The sequence below is a fragment of the Ochlerotatus camptorhynchus genome, unplaced genomic scaffold (assembly GCF_037179485.1).
Source record: "Ochlerotatus camptorhynchus isolate MF236.1 unplaced genomic scaffold, CSIRO-AGI_Acam_v1.1 ptg000215l, whole genome shotgun sequence".
Taxonomy (NCBI): domain Eukaryota; kingdom Metazoa; phylum Arthropoda; class Insecta; order Diptera; family Culicidae; genus Ochlerotatus; species Ochlerotatus camptorhynchus.
This window is the reverse complement of record NW_027040705.1, coordinates 1,189,878-1,214,066: the sequence shown is the minus strand read 5'-3', so window position 1 is coordinate 1,214,066 and position 24,189 is coordinate 1,189,878. Positions and strand designations below refer to the sequence as shown.

At 40.4% G+C, this 24,189-nt stretch overlaps 3 protein-coding genes across 3 annotated transcripts in view; 2 read left to right on the top strand and 1 right to left on the bottom strand.

Moving 5' to 3' along the window:
- Nucleotides 1–7: 7 nt before the first annotated feature.
- LOC135703515 (cyclic AMP-dependent transcription factor ATF-2-like) lies at nt 8–1,640 on the top strand. The gene is made up of 2 exons (XM_065224744.1): nt 8–1,199; nt 1,267–1,640. Exons 1-2 carry the CDS (start codon nt 331–333, stop codon nt 1,613–1,615), a joined length of 1,218 nt encoding a protein of 405 aa, XP_065080816.1. The 5' UTR covers nt 8–330; the 3' UTR covers nt 1,616–1,640.
- Nucleotides 1,641–7,508: 5,868 nt separating this feature from the next.
- On the top strand, nt 7,509–18,439 carry LOC135703527 (uncharacterized). Its single transcript, XM_065224767.1, has 2 exons — nt 7,509–7,695; nt 16,717–18,439. The coding sequence occupies exon 2, from the start codon at nt 16,721–16,723 to the stop codon at nt 18,374–18,376; it is 1,656 nt and encodes a 551-aa protein (XP_065080839.1). The 5' UTR covers nt 7,509–7,695; nt 16,717–16,720; the 3' UTR covers nt 18,377–18,439.
- conv (convoluted) overlaps nt 13,302–24,189 on the bottom strand; it is a 378,533-nt gene continuing 367,645 nt past the window's right edge. The window contains exon 8 of the mRNA XM_065224763.1: nt 13,302–13,311. The gene's annotated coding sequence lies outside the window, so the exon portion shown is untranslated. The remainder of the gene's footprint in view (nt 13,312–24,189) is intronic.

The following is a 24,189-nucleotide window of genomic DNA, read 5'->3' as shown; positions in this document are numbered from 1 at the left end:
TTATCTGATCAGGTTACGAATTGTGAGGAAATTTGATCTTGAACTGTGAAGATGAATGCAGTGCTTTAATTTTCTAAATTGCATTTCTCAGCATTTAGTAATTGTTTGCGCCTAAACGTATGCAACCATTATACACCTATTATTCAGAGACGAGATGTGAGTCGATATGACAAATAAAAATACGCAATCAACATAGCTATCGGTTCGTACGCGGAAGTGTATCGTATAAGTTAGTCTTGTAAACGTAAATAAAAGCTACTCATAACTACTGAACATAAATCGTCCTAAGTAATAACAATTATGCCGTGATTCGACACCCAAATCAAACCCATGGATTCTGAAGAGAGGCCCTTTCCGTGCAAGATAGACGGATGCAAGCTCAGTTTTGCCACCGAAGATCACCTGAACGCCCATCGGAAGAAACATGATAAGCTGCTAAACCTGGAGCTACCCAACAAATCGAATTTATTCGCCGACCAAACTCCGACCCCGACACGGCTGATTGGTAAGTGTGAAGAGGTGGGCCTCTTTGAAGACCTTCAGAATGTGAACCCCTTCGAGGAAACATTTAGACGGGCCGTCGAGGAGAAGAGTTCCGGTTCGGGTGAGAGTGCTCAGGAAAAAGCTGTTCCGGTGATCGGACCAATAGGAACCGGAGATGATACCTTGCATACGCCCCATGTTTTTCCGCTGCTCGAAAGGCGCGACAGCCGTAAGCTTTCAAAGTTGATCATTTCAAGATCCAGTTCCAGAAAAGATGATACACCGGTTTCGGTTAGTCAATCTGTATTGGCATCCGACTCCCGTACTACATCGAAGAGAAAACAGCAATTTGTCAATCCCATCAGTAAAAAACAACACGTTAACATTTTACCAAAAGTCACCCCGTCATCGCATCCAGTGATAATAATTTCCTGTGAGAGGGATGATCGACTGTCGGTGATCAAAACAACCAGTCCGTTGCATCCGGTGAAAGCCAAGCTTAAAAAGTATCTCGCCAGAAACGGGTCCCAGACAGAGCTTCAGCAACAAGCTGTGCAATTAACATCATCCAACACCACCACAAGTACCTTAAGTGCGCCGAAAAAGACAAAATCTGCTGCAGCAGTCTCGGAAGCAAGTATACCACGGTCTCACGTTTCAGAGGAAGCTACAATTCTAAAGCATGAACGGTGGAAAGCGGCAGCCAAGCGGTATCGGTATGCAACCCATTTATATCGACACAGTTTGACGAATTCGAGTTAATACATCCACTTCCTTTTATAGAACCCGTGTGAAGCAGAATCAGGATTGTGTCCACCGGAAGAACGTGGAGTTACAACAGGAAAATCTGCAGCTCAAAACCGAGCTCGCTCAGCTGAAAAGTGCTCTCTCGTTGCATAAGGACTGTTCCGTGACCAGAGCTCTGGTCGCTGGTACGAACATAAATGCGGCTGGTCCGTCCAAACTTATGTTTATCCCAGTGGATAATGGAATCCATCACCGGCCTCAACAGCAACAATCTGTTGAACCACAGGTTGTTGGTAACACTGTTGCACTCAATAGTAATCCAGTTTATATTATATTAGGTGGAATCAATCCACTGCCAGAGGCAGGCAAGAAGGAATCGAATTGATGCTCAATCCTATCGGACGTCAGGATAGAAGAGGAGATGTTCTATTTACAATATTAAAGTTGAAATTCAAAACAACTGTGTTCTTGTTTTGGATCCCCAGTTTTCGCTGTTTAAGTTTCTGTCGAGAAATTCCATTTGAGCGGAAAAGCACACAAATGGATTTCACTTCATCTAGAATGTAGAATTCGTATTAATAATAGTCACCTCCTTAACTTGATATTGAAGAGACCTTCTATGGGGTGGTGATCGATGCGAATTTGATTGATTGATTGATTTCCTTTATAAAGGAGATTTTCAGCCGTTTGCGGTATGTAAAAGTATGCTTCTAAAACTCTCAAGGAATTATCTTCGGAATTTCCCCAAAATTCCACAAAGAATTCTCTTGAAGTAGTCCAGTAAAATCCATTCAATGCTCCTCAGAATTTCCAAGAAACTCTACTTTCAGTTCTCAAAAAATAATTACAGAAATTACCTTAAGTATTCAAATTTAATTGAATTCATTTCAGAATTCCCTTTATATTCTCCGTTCTCTTGCAATTCCACTCACAAGTACCTTCGAGTTCTCCTTACACATCTAAAGCCCTACAGTAAAAGTATGGACGTCTGTCAAAAGTTGTTCCAATCGAACCGTCAAAATGCACCGCTTTGCTCGATTGGAACAGCTTTTTCAGTTTTTTGGTGACAGTCGTCCATACTTTAACTAGAGGGCTTTATACACATCTCGTAGAATCATACACTGAGGCAAACAAACCCTAAGAATTCCATATAAGACATGACTTATGAAGCTGGACAAATTTGATTCCATAAGACACATAGACTTATGAATGATTATCGTACTACAAAAGGTAGGTAGTACAAGTATGGTTCTTAAACGCTTTTAACCTGTTCAATTTCCCAAGCGTTAACAGAAGTGCGAGAGCAAATCACGGAGTCAATAATCTGAACGCTCAGGGTTCGATTGCGGTCTCCTAGATTGTATATTACTGTTTTTAAGCTTCATAAGCTAACTCATGATTTCCAAAAGAAATCTTTTTGTCGAAAATTCATAAGTGGTTCTTATGGAATTCTTACGTTCCTTTGCCTCAGTGTACACAAAATTACTTTGTAATTTTAGTAAGAACTCACTTGGAATTCTCTTAGGACCTTGCAACCCTCTTCAGAATTCTGTTGACAATTTACATTGAATCCTACTCATGATCCTCTTGAGATTTTACTCAAGACTACCTTAGAATTATCCTTGCGTATCACTTGGAGTCTGGAATTAAGCAGGACTAACTACTTACTTTTTTGAAGCCTCATGAGCTTGGAATAGTTAAGGGAATTACGTACAAGTTAAAAAAAATCCATACGTAGAACTTCGCGGAAAATCAACGAGAAACGTAGAAGTGCAGCAAACTTTGTAAAAGTTTTGGGAATTTCGAAGCATTTTGAGAAGCTGTATAAAACATTATATACGTGAAAGGAATTTTGTACTTACATTACCAATCATTGTACTTACATTACCAATCAGGCTAAGGCCTTGTTGTCCTCTGCTTTCCGAAGAAGTCGTCTCCACTCTACTCGATCCATGGCCACACGTCGCCAGCCTTGTAGTCTGCGAAGGGTCAGCAGGTCGCCTTCTACTTGGTCGATCCACCTTGCCCACTGCGCGCCTCTTCTTCTTGTTCCTGTTGGGTCGCTTTCGAAAACCATTTGAACTGGTTCGTTGTCCGGCATTCTTACGACGTTGTTAACCCACCATAGTCGCTCATTTTTTGCAATTTGGACGATGGATGGTTTTCCCAGCAGCTGGTGTAATTCGTAGTTCATTCGCCTTCTCCACGTTCCGTCATCCATTTGCACTCCATTGTTGGCAAGTCCGTTCGACAACACCAAGCGCGTGTTGGTCCTCCACGAGCATAGTCCAGGTCTCGTGGTCGTAGAGGACTACCGGTCCAATCAGCGTCTTGTAGATAGTGAACTTCGGACCGCAGTGTCCTCCGGAGTCCAAAGTAGGCACGATTCCCTGCCATAATGCGTTTTTGAATTTCTCTGCTGGTATCATTTTCGGCGGTCACCAGTGAGCCAAAATATACGAACTCGTCGACCACCTCGATTTCGTCACCGTCAATCTGAACTCGGGGTGGGAGGCTAACATTGTCTTCCCAAGAACCTCTTTCTGTTATGTATGTCGTCTTCGATTCGTTGATGGCAAGTCCAATCCGCCTAGCTTCAGCCTTCAGTCTGATGTGCGTTTCCACCATCGTCTCAAAGTTCCGTGCCATGATGTCGATGTCAACGGCGAAGCCAAGAAGCTGGATGGACTTCCTGAAGATCGTGCCACTCGTGTCTCTCCCAGCTCTTCTTTTCACACCTTCTAACGTGATGTTGAATAGCAGACATGAAAGTCCAGCACCTTACCGTAACCCCCTTCGAGATTCAAAGGGACTCGAGAGTGTCCCCGATACTCGATCAACGCACATCACTCGATCCATCATCGCCTTGACCAATCGCGTCAGTTTATCCGAAAATCCGTACTGGTGCATAATCTGCCATAGCGGATCTCGATCGATTGTGTCGTATGCGGATTTGAAATCGATGAACAAATGATATGTGGGCACGTTGTATTCGCGGCATTTCTGCAGAACCTGCCGAATCGCGAAAATTTGGTCCGTGGTTGCGCGGGTAACCATGAATCCCGCATGGTATTGCTCCATGAACTCTCTTGCACATGGTGACAGGCGGCGGCATAGAATTTGGGAGAGTACCTTGTGATCGCGCGGTAATTGCAGCAATCCAACTTGTAGCCGTTTTTGTAGATTAGACACACGACACCTTCCATCCACTCCTCCGGTAATAGCTCCTACCCAGTGCTTCACCACCGTGCTCACTTGGTAGTTAAACTACACTAGTTGCTTTGTTGTTCTGCAGCCGACCGATCTCCTCCTCAACTTCGTGAGAAGGTTACTTGTCCAAGCTTGCGGCACGTAGCCTTTGCGCGAACTATTTAGCTTCTCGTAGAATTTCCGTGTGTCGTTTACGTGGTACAGATTTTCCATCGCCTCGCGATCTCGGTCTTCCTGCTGACGCTTCTTCCTTCGAAAACCGAGTTTTGTCTGTTCCGCGCTTGTCTGTATCGCTGTCACATTCAATCTCGTGCGGTGCTGCAGCATTCTCGTCCGTGCTGCACTCTTCTCCTCTACTAACAGTTTACATTCACCGTCAAATCAGTCATTTCTTTGATCCGGGATCGCAGTACCTAGTGTCGCTGCAGCAGTACTACCTATGGCAAAACGGATGTTCCTCCAGCCATCTTCAAGAGTAGCTGCGCCAAGGTGCTCTTCCGTGGGTAGTGCAACTTCCAGCTGCTGCGCGTAATCCTGGGCAACTCCGGCGTCCCGTAATTGCTCAATGTTGGGTCGCATCGATTTGGTTTTCTGTGTGCTGGTCAGGTGATCTCGAGATGGCTTGGTGCATATCCTTGCGGGGGAAAAAGGTACTTCGGACTAACATACCCCGAGAGGCTGCAAAGTGCACGCATTGTTGGCCGTTGTCGTTCGATACGGCATGCAGGCTGTTTGACCCGATCGCCGAGCTGTATTTAGCCTCCCGTCCTACTTGAGCGTTCATGTCACCGATGACGATTTTGACGTCCCGTTGCGAAATGCAGTCGTACACCTGCTCCAGCTGCGCATAGAACGCTTCTTTCCCGTCGTCGGGTCTCCCTTCGTGTGGACAGTGCACGTTGATGATGCTGTAGTTGAAGAAACGGCCCTTAATCCTCAACTTGCACATCCTCGCGTTGATCGGCTACCAAGCAATCTCGCGTTAGCGCATCTTACCCAGCACTACAAAGCCGTTGATGGTGCAACAGCTCTGGTAGAAAGTAGTAGTTTTCCATACATTTTGTCCCGTCCAGCAAAGTTCCTGAAGTGCTACGACTTCGAAGTTGCGTGATTGAAGTTCGCCATAGATTAACCTATCACAACCCGGGAAGCCGAGCGATTTGCAGTTTCATGTTCTGAGTTTCCAATCGTAGTCCTAATTTCGTCGAGTAGGTCTGCGTCGATTGTTCCGATCCGTATTTCTTTCTTCGGAATTTGCAACTTTTTTCCAGGGCGGCTTGTTGGGCCTGCCGGGGGATCATCGTGCACAGCTCTGTTTAGAGTCCCACGTTGGCACTAGGACGGTGATCAGCCGCTCCCAACATGGAGAACAGACGCCTTTTTGAGCCGCTTCAGTTTATGGGAACTTCGTTGCAGTTTGTCACAGATCTTACTTCAAAAAAAGTTCAATGATCTTCTTGGATGTTTTGGGAATTTCATTAAATTTCAAGGAACTTTCAAGATGTTCAAGAATATTTGTAGGTGATAGGGATCTTTCCATATTTTAACTTTACTTTTAAATTTGCAAATTATAAATTAAAAATTCTAGAATTTAGTGTTGGTACTTATGTCTGAGATTTGATTGATATTTAAATATAGTAGATCATCTACTCAATCTACTTAATAAATTCATGGAGTTATCTAACCCTGAGAATTACCTAACATGGCAATTTTCTTAAGTTTGAGATCCTTAAAACCCTTATGAGATCCGGACAATATGTAATTACAGTACAAAAAGCATGAACAAATCTTGATAGAGCTGGAATTAGGGCGTAACAGCTTTGTAAACAATGACTTCTCTCGATGATTTCTAGAAACTCAAGGCACGCCTACGCAAACCAACATAACCAACGGGAAGAGGAAGACTTCCTCTACCCGATAGTAACGTTGATTTGAGTGAGCGAGCCTTAGCTTCCTAGAAAGCATCGAGAGAAGTCATTGTTTACAATAGCTGTTACGCCCTAATTCCAACTCTATCCAGAAATGATCATTGCCTGTTCAAGATTAGTATGCTTATAAGGCTCCCCGAAGCATTGATATGAAGTAAATACAATAAAATTTAATGTTTCACCATTAAAATAGGTAGTATTATTGGACGAAGTGAAAATGCATCCAACAGGATAATAAAATAACAAATAGCATTGACGCGTTTTCATTGAATGGCAGTTCCGGAGCTTCTATTTAACCGTAGTTTAACAACACAAAAAAAGGTACGCCTACCCCTAGGCCCTCTCCAGTAACATTTTCTAGCTACGCCAATGACAACCAGACGCAGAACCGATAACCACAGGATCACAGACCTTTAGGTGGTTGAAGTAGAAAACTCTAAATGCACACTTAAAAAATGTAAATTTAGGTGCTCTGAGACTAACATATACGAGCGTCAATTTTGACATAAAATTGAGTCATAATAGACGCAAAATTCAGCTCAATCAAACGTACTTTAGAACTTTTCAGTCTCGGAGCACTTAATTTTCCATGACATGTTTGTTTACGTATCATCCTTTATGTCAAAGATGGATTCCATCACGAGTAAGATTAGGTATTTGTAAGTGTATGGTGTGAAAAATGTTGCGCTATGACGATAATGTTGCACGACATGAAAAATGAAGTACGACATGGAAAACTAGCTGCAATAGATTTTTAGGCTTAGAATAGACTTGAAAACCACAATAAAACCGTAAACGTTGCCTTGATGCAAAAAAAAACCATATATTTAAAAAATCTCTAAAAATGTGTGTAGTCTATTGTGATCGATTAAGACCGCGAAATTGATCAAACCAGGACCACAGTCAAACCACGTTTCAAAGTTAACCAGCGTGACTCCAAGTGTGAATGCGTGCTAGGCAGAAGGAAACTAAAGTACCAAGCGTCTCCATTGAACTGCCAGCATCGTTGCGCCTGACCCACAGTGGAAAATTCTCTCATCAAACATTGCGAGCGGAAACTCTCTCAAATTTAGTGTTTCTTCATACAGTGTGTAATATTCCATTTCAACAAAATCAGTCAAGTAGGAAAAGCCGGTTGATTCGCATGGCAAGAAGTTTAGTCTGCGTCCACACTTGAATTTAACGATTCAACGCAATAGCTAGATAATAGAATTTTGTTGTCTATATTTTGTCGCAACGTCGGGTTGAAGTTTGTGTTACAACTAGATATAAATAAGCAAATCAAACTATTGCAGCATTTTTCCCGCACACAATTCACAAACCACCGGTGAGTATCTGATGACATATAGCTACATATGCCTTTTTTAAATTTCTATTGGGAGATTTGTGCATTTTGATCGTGTCCCACATCGAATCGGTTGGACACGATCCTATTTATGCTATTGGCCGCTAACTACGCATTCTTTCCGACTCGCTGTCGACCACCTAATGATTAATGAGTTTTTTTTTGTCTATGAAATTTTGTGAAGAGGAAGTTGAAGAACTGAATTATTGACTGTGGGCATGCGGCGTGTAAGTGGCGTCTGAATCGGGAGGTGCACGCTACGGAGTGGATTTAGTGGAAAATAATTGGCCGATTCAAGTGGCGAAGAACATTCAAAAGTAGGATCGCCGGGATGGGAAATCTGCTTGCTCGTAGTGTTGTGTAAACAATCGAGTGCGAAGTGGAATCAATAGAATACCTTTTTCGAACGAATGTTGCCGTAGCAAAATAGCAGCATGGTCCAGGAACCTTCAATGCATTGGTTAATTTGGAGCATGAATGAATCTGAATGGGTGGTAAACCAGCCGATGTTAATTATTGGTTTGAAGTAAGATACACTTCAGGTACGTGCTGCTAATAGCGAAGTGTAGTTTTTGTTTATAACTCTGTTTAAAATGCAAAGTAAGGTAATGTGATACGCATAACCACCGTCATTCAAGCAAGGGTGGAAAATCCCGCAATTCTTCTAATAAAGCTTATATTCCGAAATGTCTGAAATCTTTGATACAACACTCACGGTCGTCAACAATTGTCGTAGCGATTCTTTTAATTCTGTCTCCATAATTCCGTTGGAACATCCATCAGAATTCCCTTGGTATGCCCATTAGAATCTAGAAACCTCAGACGACGCTTCAGAATGACTTGGAATTCTCTTTAATATTCCCTTAAGCTCCCTGTGTTTTCCAGGATTTCCCAGGAATTTAATATATATGATATGCGATTTTGGGCAAAACAATAGATAAAGTGCAACAAACGAGTTTAAATAACTTAAGTGCCATAAACAGTTGTAGAGGCACAGCTTTATAATCAAAAAACTATTTTAAGTTGAACATTTGTTTAATAATCTACTTTAAAGTACAACGGCGCCGGTGGTGTAGTGGTAAGCGTGATTACCTCTCACCCCAGCAGGCCTGGGTTCAATCCCAGTCGGCGCCACCGGGATGTTCTGAGGCATAACATCTCTGATCACGCCTTCCTTCGGATGGGAAGTAAAGCCGTTGGTCCCCGGTTCATGAGTTGATGGGTCGATAGGTAGGGTCCAGGTGTGGGAGCTGCCTTCTTGGCACGTCGGTAGCATTGGTGCTCAGCACGGAAAACAAGATCGACGGAAAAAACATACCAAAGGAAAAAAAATACTTCAAAGTATAGTCTTATCAAAATCAGGAAATTATTTCATTTATGTGAAGGATAGTATAGAACGTTCCAGATTCTAGACTGAAAACTATAATAATTAGATAACTATATTTATTAAAAATACATGCATATATAAAATTTGCAAATGTTAGTTTGAATTTATAGTAATAAATAAGAATTGCTGCTGTTTTCAGGGGTTATGTTTTTTTCAGGAACATTTCATGTTAATAACAAACAACTAACTAAGAGTGTAGTGGGCCATATCTTGAATGAAGTTGTAATATTTCAAACGAAGAGAAATCTTGTTCCAGGAGTAAATAATTTGTTTTACTAGGGTCAATCTATCACTTTATTACTAACTCAAGTAGCACAAATCCGTCACAAATAGTTGCAGCAACTTGATTGGGACTAAACTAAGATTGAGTGTTCACTCGGCTGTCGACAGAAGCAGACCACTCTCAATGTGTGTCACGCGATCGGCTGTTCACTCGGCAGCAACCATGTGTGGTCCTCCTCATTGTTCTTCAGTCGATACGTCGTCGATTTTGGAAAGCAACCGTTTCGTGATGAATTTGTGAATGCTGACCACGTTTTGCGTCCATTGCTGCAATGGAAGCGCTCTAACCACCGTTGGCGAATCTGCCATACAATTAAACCACTAGAAGCGGCTCCCGTTCTGGTGAAGGAGGCCTATTGGATAGCGGAAGATAAAATGTTTATCGTGTTGTACCTTTTGACTATAGTTTTAAGATGTATTGTATAGTTATCAAGAATCATCGGCTCTGTAAAGTTAATTAAATTAATAAACAAAAAATAAATAAACTAGGTTACATATTAGTAACCTTAACCGATTTTTAACAAGTGTGCTATTAAAGGAAGTCTAAGATAACAAAATTTGCAATATCTTAAGGTTTTAAAATTTCACCTAGGTTCAAAATCTTAAAAAAAATCAAAGTTCCAGAAATCTCAAAAAGGAAAGTCTCACACATTTGATTTACTTAAGATCACAATCTTAAAAACATTTCATATTCTGGCATTTCGAATATTTCTGTTAGTTTTGAATCTTGAAAGCTTCTCATGGTGCAGAATTTCGGAAATTCATCCGTGCCCGGTCTGAGGAATCAAATTTTATAAGCCTTCAATATGAAAAAAAAAACTCTGCTAATCTTGAATATTTTTCTTTTTTTTTCAAAATTCAGAATCAAGAGAAATTTTCTAAGCATGAGATAACAAATAAAATATTTTGAAGCCTCCGAATTTTGATGTTTTTTGAATCCTACATCCTAATTTTTCTTCTGTGATCTTGAAAAAAGTTCTATATTTGAATCATGTGTATACCCTTGGTATACCTGGGGCCTCATAGCCTAGTCAGTAAAGGCACGGTATTACCAAGCCCGGAGGCGGCGGGTTCGATTCCCGGTCCGGTCGAGGGAATCTTTCGGGTTGGAAATTTTCTCGACTTCCCTGGGCATAGAGTATACTTGTGCTTGCCACACAATATACAAATTCATGCATTGGTAATTGGCATCGAAAGCTCTCAATTAATAACTGAGGAAGTGCATTTAGAACACTAAGTTGAGAGCACGCAATAAGCTAATATGCACTAAGCAAATAAGCTTGAAATGCGAATAAGAAGAAGAAGTATACCCTTGGTACTCATCAAAGGATTTATTAAGAATATTCTCAAAATTTTCCTTTGAATCATCTCAAAATTTCCTCAGAATTTATCTTAGAACTCTTTCTGGAATTTCCTTAGAATTTGTTCCATAATACCAACAATCAGAACGAATACGATTTTAAATTGGATCATTATTTGACTAGCCCATTTATGCCAAGTAAATCTTTAAGCGTACAAATTTTCGTACCAGAATCTGTGTTTGTTTTGATTTGCCTTTTAAATTTGATAGAGTTTAATGAGGGGTTCGTGGTTTTTCCTACATTCCGAGGAGTGCTTCAATTAGGTTAGCGCCGTAGGTCTGGTACTTTCTGAGTCAAAAGATTGACCATGTTTCTTCGGAACCCCCTGGTCTTAGTGTTAGTCTATGATGCTACTCTAGAAATTATTTATAGAAGGCTCTTTGATTCACTTTGTAATTCTCCTTATTCGGTTAGCTGTATTGCCTAAGAATTTCCTAAATAAATCTCCTGAAATAAACTCTCCTCACTCAAGCAACATTACAAGTTTTATTGAGGCTTAAGGCATACAAGTCTCAATGATAGTACAGAACTCTCATAAAACACAAATCGTTACTTGGGCAGTATTCACTCAGTATTCTCCTGAAATTTCCATGAGATTATCTCCGCAATCCCCTCTAAATTCTAAAGTTCTTTTGAAGTAGTCCCGTAAATTTCTTGAAATGCTCCTCATAATTCCCTAGGAAGTCACCTTTGACTTCTCTAATAAATATTACAAGGAATATCCTTCAAACTCTCCTAAGTATTGATGATGGCCCCACCTTGTACCCCTACAAAACTTTGAGCTGAACGAACGATTTATATTTATGATAATTAAGTATGACATCTTAACCAGATTAAAGGGTGATACGGTCAAAATTTGGTCAAGGGAAAACGCGTGTAAATCGGTGAAATCGTTTATTTAAAAAATCAAATTAAATTTCTTTTTCAAGTTCAATTAGTATAAAATTCAGGAAAAATATTCAGTTAGGCTTCCGCTTTTCCAAATCCGAATTGCCGGGCCTTACGCTTGACCCCTGCCATCAGATTTTGTACAGCCACCTTGTCCACCTTCTTCGCCGCAGAAAGCCAGTTTGCCTTGAACTGCTGCTCGCCCTTAGCAGTTTTTTTGGTCTTCTTTAGGTTCCGCTTGACAATAGCCCAGTATTTCTCAATTGGGCGGAGCTCTGGCGTGTTGGGAGGGTTCTTGTCCTTGGGAACCACCTGCACGTTGTTGGCGGCGTACCACTCCATGGCCTTTTTACCGTAATGGCAAGATGCCAAATCCGGCCAAAACAGTACGGAACAACCGTGTTTCTTCAGGAAAGGCAGCAGACGTTTATTCAAACACTCTTTCACGTAAATTTCTTGGTTGACAGTCCCGGAAGCTATGAAAATGCTGCTTTTCAAGCCACAGGTACAGATGGCTTGCCAAACCAGATATTTCTTTGCGAACTTTGACAGTTTCATGTGCTTGAAAACATCTGCTACCTTTCCCCTTCCTTTTGCCGTATAAAACTCCTGTCCCGGAAGCTGCTTGTAGTCGGCTTTGACGTAGGTTTCGTCGTCCATTACCACGCAGTCAAACTTCGTCAGCATCGTCGTGTACAGCCTCCGGGATCGCGCTTTGGCCGTCGTATTTTGTTTATCATCGCGATTTGGAGTCACTACCTTCTTGTAAGTCGATAGTCCGGCTCGTTTTTTGGCTCGATGCACGGTTGTAGACGATACACCCAGCTTATTTGCGGCATCTCGGAGAGAGAGGTTAGGGTTTCGCTTGAAACTACCGGCAACTCTCTTTGTCGTCTCAGCGGCTTCCGGTTTTCGATTTCCCCCCGATCCAGACTTCCTGGCTGTCGACAAACGTTCCCCAAACACTTTAATTACATTTGTAACGGTTGATTTGGCAACTTTTAGCGATTTTGCCAACTTTGCGTGCGAGTAGCTCGGATTTTCGCGATGCGCGAGCAAAATTTTGATACGCTGCTCTTCTTGCTTGGACGGCATTTTGACAACTGAAGAGTGAATTCCAAAATCAAAATAGGAGCAACATTCTACACACACACACCTTCAAAATGATGGGTGTTCAGGTTTTTTAAATGCAAAATTGAAAGAAATACGTCAAGTTGATATTGACCAAATTTTGACCGTATCACCCTTTAGCAAACAAAAAGAAATGATTAGTTACAGATATAAATTCCCTCAACAGTTGCTCAGTTGCTTCACAGCGACATAAATGTTAAAAAGCTTATGAGTCCACATGAGAATATTTGTCAACCTCAAATATTCCCAAGCATTCCCAGCGATCAAGAGTTTTTGAATAATCAACTAAGCATCCTATTACAATAGCAACCCCGCAATCTTATGCTATCGTAATTTTTACGAACCCCCGACATTCGAACAGAAAATTTTAATTCAAAGCATCTTCCAAATAAGCTTCGAAGCTCAATTTTTATTATCAAATGTAAAATTCAGTCATCTATAATCGTAATATGCGCGCGAGGCTCAAACCTTTTTAGATTACTCACAATTACTTTTTTTAATTTAACTACTAATATTAAATCAAATATTAAACATCCTTCATCACCAGTGCTACAATAATTATTAAAAAGTCGTTATGACAGCTATCCATACAAAATAATCCGTTAGAGATAACTTCAAGATACATAATTTGTCGATTCAAGAAAAAACACTGTATAGCTGTTCAAAAAACAGGTTCAATGAGTGAAATGCAGTGTCCCTTAAATTATGTATAAGTATTATAAGTATTCCTTTGACATTTACCTTGAAACTTTTTTTTTCCTCTGTTCGGGACCTAACACCACTGCGACCAGTAATTTGATCTATTGTAGTATATCCCGTGTCCTTAGTTTAGTGCATGTCGTATTACTCCATCACTATTGAGAAATGATGAAGCATTCGATTTTTTACAGTTGTCATTCTCGTATTTATCGCAAGGATCCGACTCTAATTGAAAGGTCCCACTATTTATACCCTTCGGAGTGTTGAAACACCCTCCAAGGCGCGCCCCATTGTCAGTCAAAATTGGATTCCTAAGCAATAAAATTAAGGAATGACGCCGATAATGACCATGCATCAGAACCCTAGTCTTAACCACTTCAAACTAGAGAATAATGAATAGAAGATTAGGAATCACATAGATGAAGACTAACTAGCTCATTTTTTTCTTGTTTCAAGATCATCCTCGGTCCAGGCAACCCGAGGACTTATCACAATCAACAAGGCATAAAAAGTAACAAGGACTAAGATGTGTTCCTTGGATTACTGAAAAATCCTGTTCCCTTAGTTTGAAGAAGTCAGGACTAGGAATCGGTGGTAGATATTACATGCCGTAACATACCACCAAAAGGTGATCTACCACCAAAAGGTGATCTACCACCAAAAGGTGATCTACGTTATGGGGCACCTTGAAACTTAGGAAATATCCATGATACTTTCGAATCCTTCATAGATTTTTTTTTTAATTTTCATTGGATTCTTTTTGATTCTCCATCTTCTCTCGGAATTCTACTCACAATTTCTGCTCACAACTTGTACTCACAACTTCTACTTACAAATCCCTTAGAATCCTCCTCAAAATTACTTTACAATTTCAGTCAAAACTCTCTTGAAAATCTCCTTGGAATTCACCTCGCCTTCCTTCGGAAGGGAAATAAAGGCGTTGGTTCCCGGTCCATGGGTCGATAGGTAGGGTCCATGTGTGGGAACAGCCTATCTGACATCGGTAGCATTCGTACTCAGTAGGGAAAACAAGAGCGACGGAAAACAAATCAAAGAAAAAAAAAGATCATTCACTTCGAACCTCGATGGGATCAAACGCATATTCCACTGCTGAAGACTTTCAGCACGAAACCAGAAATGGTGTTTGTTCGCCAAACATCAATCAAAGACGTGTTTATGTTTATCCAATAACCGCGTGAAAACCTTTTTGGGGGTTTCGCTTTTGCAGAAACTTATAAACAAATCACGTGCCAATCTAACCCATTCCCATTAATTTAGCGCCGCAGCAGAGTGACGCATTCCTACTGGAATGCATTCTATGGACAAATTGGTCATAAATTTGAGAGTAAAATAATTGCAAATTTGTTTATGGTTGGATTGAATTGCAAATTTGACTAACTTTGAATATTTTGCATAGTTACATGATTTCTTAATTTCATGAATGGATTAATATTTTGAATAAAATTAGCAACAAACCTATGTCCATGTCCCAACCAATCCGTTTTTAATGAATCTAGTGTGCCAACTATACCAACCACCACAGCAGAGCAAGCTGGCCCCTCTCCAAGTGCCAAGCCACCGGTTTTGGTTCAACATCACCATGGCAGCGGAGATTGCAAATTGCCGTGAATGAGTTTTCCAGACGCGCGTGGTAAATTGCTTGTTTACTCGCAATCAGCATTTTTCCGCTTTTCACCATTAGGGCCAAAGTCAGACCAGAGCAAGAGCCAGGCAGGCGACGTGTGCATGTACTCATTCTCGAATTTGCTCATTTAGCTTGGTGAGGACTGATGGCCGTGAAGTTTTGTGAGGGTTGTTACTTCTTTCTTCGAAGTGTGTCGGTTAGCGTGGTACGTGCAATGTTTTTCGCACCCCATCTACATCCCCCTCCCCCCTTAGACTGTCTCCGTCGGTTGATGGCATGTTAGGCCGGTAATCCACCATTTATTTGGACAGATCATTTCCAAGAGCACGCGAAGAATTTTACGGAATGATGTCTCTTGCTTCCGTTTCTCGCTGTGTCCTCCAATGTTCTTCTTGGTGAGGCAACTTGCACGATGACCAAAATATGCGAACAGGTGCCGTCGATCGTCGCACGGCCTAGTGTCGTGATGGATCCGTGAGAAGGGGCATTACTATTTTACGACCGTGTTAAGCATCTTTGAATGTCTCAACTAGTGGCACAAAATGAGAATTTGGCAGTTTTTCTTAAAGAAGATGGCACTTTGTATTTTCAGCTAACTCTTTCTTGTCCAGTATTGAAGAGATCACCGAGAGACGGAAGATGGCAATATGTAGATGTAAATTTAAAAAAACTTGTATGGGAAAAATGATTGATGTAAATTAACCAAGAATTTTAGCGAATTGAAAGGACAATGACTAAGTCTGCTATCGACACTAGTTGTGCAGATTCTGATTTCATACTGTTGATGGAACAATCATAATTAATTATAGTGATTGAGCGTTTTTCCGTTTGTGGTTTGGCGTTCCTGAAACAAAACAAAAACAAAAACAAACAAAAATTTATATAGAAAATGTTTAAAATATGAGGCATGCTCGTATCACCTCGATTTGACTTAAGCAATATTTTTTAAAGAAAAACTTTTATTTTTTATGGAAAACAGAAAACATCTTGTTAAGGTAGAAGCCAATGACAAACGATGTAACTGTTGATCAGTCAGAAGAAAACCGAATTTATGTTTAGCGTTTTGTTCGTTTGTTCTCAACCTGGTTCACATAGTAATTCCCATATAAACTTCAAAGAACCAGTTCAGTATGCGATAGCAACCAATTGAGCTTATATTTTGGGATAACGATCAGGACCTGATTTAGAATCGATTGAGCTGGGTGGAGCAAAATCCATATTTTTAACCACCCTAATGGAGACGCATAGTAATTTGTGTGCAGACCAAAGTTGACTCATCTTCTCCTCCGGCTGAAGGTCGCAGTTTACCTCACTGTCTATCAACCGAAATGTAAGAAATAAATGAGCGAACGGAAAACGATCTGTTAATGTCTTTCAAACCCTTGATGGTCTCAAGTGGTTTACCACTTTTGGCAACAAGTGCTTTTTTTCCGCTCCCAAATGGAGCACCATCAATCCCCCGTGAAAGTGATTGATGTGCTCGCGAGCCGCGAAAAAAAAAAATGCGGACCGTTGTCCAAGTCGAGAAATGCGTAGTTTTGGCGTGTTGGAAGCTGCTATCGGTTTTCAAAATTAACAATATGTTTACGTTTTATTTTTCTTCCAACCAGCGAAATGACCTTCGAGAGGAGCGACACGTTCTACGATCTGGACCGAATCAATTCGACGATCGAGCGGATGTTGGTACTGATTCGGCAGTTGTCCGGAGTATGTCGGCTGGGGGAAAGCGGTCGATCGATGTCGGTGGAGCTGCAGCTGCTGAATGCAATCGACGATCGAAGCTATCAGCTACAGGAACTGCAAGATGCCGTTCAGTATTTGTTTAGTCAGTTTAGGAAAATCTACCTAGTCAATAAGGATTTGTACGTGCAGCTGAACAAGCGAGGGGGAAGGGTTTTCGAGTTGGAGAAGCAGTTGCGAGAACAGGGCGAGAGCAAGTGTTTGTACTACATGGCGGACGTGATCAAGTATGAACCTGCTCTGTTGGCTATGCAGCGGGTGTTGGACAGAACCATGCGGGAGATTCGAATATTTCGGAAACAAAGGAACAAACACAAGCTGGAGCTGATCGTCAGTCACGTAAGGAATGACAATCTTGACAAGGCTTTTGATGAATTCTTGTCGCTCGAGGACAATATTGAACAACTACCGCAAATAGTGGAGGACGTATTTGAAGGATCTATGCCAAATTTGATAAAGCTGTTACTATTTCTGAGAGGATACTTTTCGTTGCAAAAACCAAATTCGGAAGAAACATTCGTCGCTGGATGTGAGCATATCGTTCAATATCTGAAAGGTACGGTTATGTTCTCACGGGTAGAAACCCTGATGATCTACAGTGCAATGAACGAATTGCTCAGTGAACGGCATCGCTTGGAGGATTTCTTCCGAGATCGATTGGAGCTGCTGTTGGTTGACTTGTCTGGCAATAAAGAACTAGCTGTACAACTGATCCAGAGCGATCCTGAAGAGGCAGGTCACTTTGCCAAGTTTTTCAATTGCATGTCCGACGAACTTCTTTTGGAACTGGTTCGTGAAGCTTATCAAGGATCTACACGGAATTTAAGGTACACATTGAAATTCATTTCCAATCTTCCTTGTATCAACCAACAAATCATCAGCTATCAAGAGGTTCATAATGAAATGCGTCGACTAGGGCTATCGAAATCATCGTCGATCTTTGTTCTCGCCTATCACATCAAAAGAACAATGCTGCATCCGAAATTCCCCCAGGCCAGTCGGTGCTCGGAATTAGACGATCTGAAAGCCATACTACCCCCGAACGTAGCGGGCATCATTTGGAAGCAAGTCAGCATTTCAAGGTACGAGTCCCGAATTCTGATGAAGTGTGGAGCGGTGGGAAAGGAAGTTGGTTTCTCGCGGTATACGGCGGATAAGAACCGATTCGAGTGCGAACCCGTCGACGAAGGGGAAGCGTTCCGGATCCGTGCGGTTACAGTTCATGGATACCTGGTGGAGGTAGATGGACGACCGGAAGTCGCATCTTCCAAGTATGACGTGACCTGCCCGACTGCTCACTGGAGATTGATACCTCACGAGGATTGCAATTATTTCCGGATAGAAAACGTCGCCAGCGGCAGGTGTTTGTATTCAAAGTTTTCCGAGAGTGTCGCGTATGATTTCTACAACAGTCCGGAAGTTTTGCGGTTGACAACAGACGAGTCGCTTTTGAGTGAGGGAAACTCCTTCTGGAAGGTAGGGGAATTTACGCGAGGACCGCGAGGTGATGCAGATTGTGTGATTCTTTAGAAGCCGGGAGTGGTAGATTAGGTGATAAAAATGTGATATTTCAATAAACCTTATGTGACGTAATTGTTTGTTTTGCTGTTGTCTGCATGATGACACACTTTTTCCTGGCTGTGTTGTGAATTAGGAATAAACAAAGTCATAAAACATCAGTGCAGTATCCCCTCGATAATCCGACACTCGTTAATCCAGCATCCGTTTAATTCAACTCTCGATATTTCGACGATGCCGAATTTAAAAGTACTTAAACGTTGTTTATGAAGGATCGGCAGTTTGAAAATTGACACATATAAAGTTGATATTCAAACAAACACATTTCACTGCAAAACAGCTTATAAAGATTAGTGACGTTTACCGCACGCACATTAGCGGGTGCATCGCCGTGTAAAGTTGTTTATTATTTTCCTCTGACTAACCTAAAAATGTATGAAATTAGATCTGTCGAAATGAGTTTGACAGCTATTTACTATGTATTTTCCTCGAACTTTCAGTAACACGCTCTCACATATTGTATCAATACAACCGGACGTGAAAATCACAATACAGGCTAAAATTAGCTGCATAATCCAATGTATAAGCTGTTCTGCAGCTAAAATTGAAAGTCGTTATATTGACAGTATCGAGAGTCAAAGAGGTTTTCCTTATCAATTTAGTTGTCTATGTTTTCATTTCGTAGAAATTGGGAGCGGTGGATTGAAAAGGTTGCGCCGATAGTCCGACCACGATTTTGTCGGATTATCGAGGGGTACCTGTACTGGTCTCAAGCAGCTTTCAGGGGACATTGGACAGGGAGAGGGGAGTCTCTTCATCCCTTCGTCCATTACCAGTGCAGCTCCCCTCCCCTATTGACACATGCTTGGAAATTCAAGATTACATAAATGAAACGCAAAACATATTTACATATATGTAGGTATATCTATACACATGAGTCACTTGGTTTGACCAGGAAATTGGAACTCCGTTCATAGTGACTATGTGACTACTACTAGGTTTCAAAAAAGAAGCTCTAGGCTTGTGTGGAAATATTATAAGTTGAGTTTTGGAAGCGTTGGGAGAAATCTTCCATTTTTGTAAATAAGAAGAGAAAATATCTAAACTTTTCTGAAGTCTGCTGCAAATAACACGAAGACTTCTTCCTTTAGCGGAAATGCCTGTGTCATCAGCGAACAAAGATTTGTGGCAACCCTGAGACAAATCAGGGAGGTCCGAAGTGAAAATGTTATACAATATAGGCCCAAGAATGCTACCCTGAGGAACTCCTGCTCTAACAGGTAGTCGATTAGATTTGGAATTTTGATAATTTACCTGCAGAGTTCTGTCAGTTAAATAATTTTGAACTAATTTCATGATATAAAGTGGAAAATTAAACTTTTTCAATTTAGCAATCAAACCTTCATGCCAAACACTGTCGAATGCTTTTTCTATGTCTAGAAGAGCAACTCCAGTTGAGTGGCCTTCCGATTTGTTTGAACGAATTAAATTGGTAACTCTTAAGAGTTGATGAGTAGTTGAATGCCCATGGTGAAATCCAAACTGCTCATCTGCAAAAATTGAGTTCGTATTGATGTGAAGCATCATTCTATTCAAAATTATCTTTTCAAAAAGTTTACTTTTTGAAGAAAGCAAACTTATTGGGCGGTAGCTAGAAGCTTCAGCTGGATTTTTATCCGGCTTCAAAATTGGAACAACTTTTGCATTTTTCCATTTATCAGGAAAGTATGCCAAATGGAAACATCTGTTAAATAATTTTACCAAGAAAGACAAGGTACTCTCTGGGAGTTTTTTGATGAGGATATAGAAAATTCCATCATCACCTGGAGCTTTCATATTTTGTAACTTTTTAGTTATAGACCTTACTTCGTCCAAATCAGTCCCCCAGGAATCATCAAAAATATTTTCCCGAGAGAAAATATTCAGAAAATCCCGAGCAACCTGATTCTCAATAGGACTAGTAAGACCCAAACTAAAATTATGGGAACTCTCGAATTGCTTAGCAAGTTTCTGAGCTTTTTCCAAATTTGTGATCAAAATTTTACCACCTTCTTTAAGCGCTGGAATTGGCTTTTGAGGTTTTTTCAAAATTTTTGTGAGTTTCCAAAAGGGTTTGGAACTCGGGTCTAATTTAGAAACATTATTTTCAAAAGTTTTGTTCCTCAGGGCCGAGAATCGCTTTTTAATTTGTTTTTGCAAATCCCGCCAGATAACCTTCATGGCAGGATCGCGTGTTCTTTGATATTGTCTCCTACGGACATTTTTAAGACGGATCAAGAGCTGAAGATCGTCGTCTATTATAATTGAATCGAATTTAACCTCGCATTTTGGTACTGAGGCAGCTCTTGCTGCAACTATAGAAGTAGTCAGAGATTCAAGAGCATAATCAATTTCATCTTTGGTTTGCAAAGGAATGTTTGGATCGAAGTTATATTCCATAAATGTTCGATACTGCTCCCAATCAGCTCTATGGTAATTGAAAGTAGAGCTGTTGGGATTACACATTATTTCTTGGGATATTTCAAAAGTTACTGGAAGGTGATCAGAACCGAAGTCAGCATGGGTAACCAGTTGGCTACAAAGTTGACATGAATCAGTTAAGACCAAATCAATAGTGGAGGGATTTCTTGTAGAAGAAAAGCATGTTGGGCTGTTTGGATATTAAATAGTGTAATAACCTGCAGAACAATCATCAAACAGAATATTACCATTGGAATTGCTTTGAGCATTATTCCATGAGCGGTGTTTTGCATTAAAATCACCAATAATGAAGAATTGAGACCTATGACGGGTAAGTTTCTGGAGGTCACCCTTGAGAAAATTCTTTTTCTGGCCTACGCATTGGAATGGCAAATAGGCAGCTATAAACGTAAGTTGTCCAAATTTTGTTTCAACAGAAACTCCCAAAGTTTCAAAAACTTTGGTTTCAAATGAAGAAAGAATTTTATGTTTGATTCGTCTATGAATAATGATGGCAACGCCACCACAGGGTCCATCAAGACGATCATTTCTATAAATCAAGTAATTTGCGTCCTTCTTAACCTTATGGTCAGGTTTAAGGAACGTTTCAGTTATAACGGCAATATGCACGTTATGAACTCTCAAAAAGTTAAAAAGCTCGTCTTCATTATCTTTAAGAGATCGAGCATTCCAATTAACAATATTTAATGCTTTAAAATCCATTACTGAATTTTAAAGTCATGACAATATTATTTGCAAATTTTACTCCAGTTTGAATAGCATCAAACATGGAGTTAGATTTAAGCATATCAGAAATCATGTCAATTAATGATTTCTGTAAGAATTCCATTTTAGAGGCAGTAATGCTTCCTAATTCAAAATTGTCAAAATTTCCGTTAGAATTACTTTGGTTAGTATTTTGATTTCTACCCGCTGCAATAGCAGCACAGGTAGCTCCATTAACTCGCTGAACATTGTTAGCAGCGAGGGGAGTAGGTACAGATGAAAAATTTGAAGCAGGGGTGATATTTGTACCTACGGGTACGAATGTAGAATTTGTTCCTCGCTGACCGTTGTTAACAGCAGAGGAATTTGTACCTGGTCGGAAACGTGGAGCGTTTCTTACCTGTCGGTTAGAACGAGATTGTAGGATTGCTTTGCGAGTCTTACATTCCCAAAAATTGGATTTGTGGTTTTCACCACAATTTGAACATTTAAATTTCTTAGGATCTTCCTTCACAGGACAGTCGTCCTTTGCGTGAGAGGAATCACCACAATTCATGCATTTAGCTGGCATGTAGCAATTTTTAGTTCCGTGACCCCATCCCTGGCACTTACGGCGCTGAGTGAGGTTTTGGAAATTTCCTCCAGTCTTCCTGAAGTGTTCCCACTTCACTCGGACATGGAGCATAAGGCTAGCTTTTTCTAAGGCCTTAAGGTTGTTTAGTTCACTAGACTTGAAGTGAACTAAATAAAAATCATTAGAAATCCCGTTGCGCGAATCGCCAGGACGGGATTTCATTTTCATTTTGATTACTTGGAGTGGCACAACTCCAAGTAATTTTGCCAGTTCATCTTTGATCTGATCCAGGGATTCACCACTGGGCAGTCCTTTCATGACAACCTTGAACACACGTTCAGTTTTGGTGTCGTAAGTAAAAATTTGTGCTTCTTCTCAGTAAGATACTTGAGAAGACATTTAAATTCGTCCAAGGTTTCAGCCAATACACGGCATTCACCCCGACGTCCAATTTGTAGAGAAAACTTAACTTTCACGAAGTTCAAAAGTTCCATGCGAAGAGCATGGAAATCGGAAGTGGTTATCACAATAGGGGGAATCTTTTCCTTCTTGGCATTAAGCCGGGAAAGTTTACTAGAATTTTTCTTGGATGATGGATCATTCTCATCATCCGTGAGCAAATCAAATTGATTACTCAAATTAATTTCATCAGAAGGGGGGTCAAGAGTTTGCCCCTTTCTTTTGCGTTTAGGCGCCATGGCGGCAGTAAATTTTTATCCATATCGACTTCCAAGCAGATTACTATAAGAATCTGAAGGATCGAAGAGGAATTTTCCAAATCGATATCCAAGAAGGATTACCTCGGGTAGGGTCCAAACAAGGATCGAAGATGAATAAGTGTTGAACAAGGTAGAAAATTTTTACAGGTTGAGCACTGAAAAGTGCTGTTTAAATTTGTTGTAGCTAGTAGTAACACTTCCTTCAGCAAAAAGCAAATAGATCCGCACGGCAAGAGAGCACGATGCGGACTGTGCACAAATCAGTAATTGGTTTGTTCCTATGCGTTAGTTCATTAGCTTCAACATAAATCCTGTTAGAGCGCATTACATGAATATTTACGCTCATTGTTCTCAAAACAAAAGAAGCGTTCCTAGCGAATCCTCTTTTTCTACGTTTATCCGTAGGACGAAGAAAATCTAATGGCGTTTCAATGCGTTAGGATGGAATTGAAACTCGTAGAACGAATTTAGAATCAAGAAGCAGTATTAGATTTTAAACAATATCTCAACAATTTGTGACTCTTTTTCAAATCTTACGGTACGTATGGAAAGGTGAATAAATTTAGAAGTCATCTTTGGCAGAAATATTCCGTTTTTTGTTTAAACTCGTTCAGTAAAGAGAGGTAAAGCGCGGGTTGTGCTTAGTACGACGGAAATTAGATCAAAAACCCTAAGTACAATTAACTCTTTCTAACTCGATATTTAAGGGACTTTTGAGAGAATATCGTATTCGAGTAAGAAGGCAGTGTTTTCAAAAATAACTGGCAAAATGCACCTTATAAAACTGGATCCTCAAAAAACATGATTTTCTTGCAAATATTACCTAAGTTATTTTAGTTAATTTGTTTATTTGGTAAGACTCCACTGTGGAAAAAAAAACTTTACTAAGACGAAAGCCTTTAAATCAATACTGACCTAAGCAGTTGTACATTTATTACATGTTTAACGACTTTTCAGTCACTTATTAATTGTTTTTTGGAAAAGTTAGAATATGCTAAGAAGCAAAGCACACATGATCGGGAAGACACGTATGTGTGAGTAAATTTGCGGAAAAATTTATGACAACCGGTTCAATTTTAACTTTTACGGGTGCATTGCTAATTATCGTTGACATTTTTAAGAGGAAAAAGTCAACTAAAATTTTCCACTAAGAATCTATCTGATCTATAAAAATTGACTTATGTCCAATAGAATTGACAATGTCATTTGAGAACTATGATCACTTACTAATAACTAAAGTAGCTGAACAACGGTTATCTCAGTGTTTGCAAGTGATGAGGCAAGTTTAAGGCGGGAAGGGCCATTTATTTGTCTAAATGTTTGCTAATGCTAGTACCGATATTAAT

What these genes read in the sequence shown, in the direction of transcription:
- LOC135703515 (XM_065224744.1), top strand. Translation starts at nt 331, where the DNA reads ATGGATTCTGAAGAGAGGCCCTTTCCGTGCAAGATAGACGGATGCAAG. An exon ending in GCGGCAGCCAAGCGGTATCG is followed by an intron (nt 1,200 to 1,266) that starts GTATGCAACCCA and finishes TTCCTTTTATAG; the next exon opens with AACCCGTGTGAAGCAGAATC.
- LOC135703527 (XM_065224767.1), top strand. Translation starts at nt 16,721, where the DNA reads ATGACCTTCGAGAGGAGCGACACGTTCTACGATCTGGACCGAATCAAT.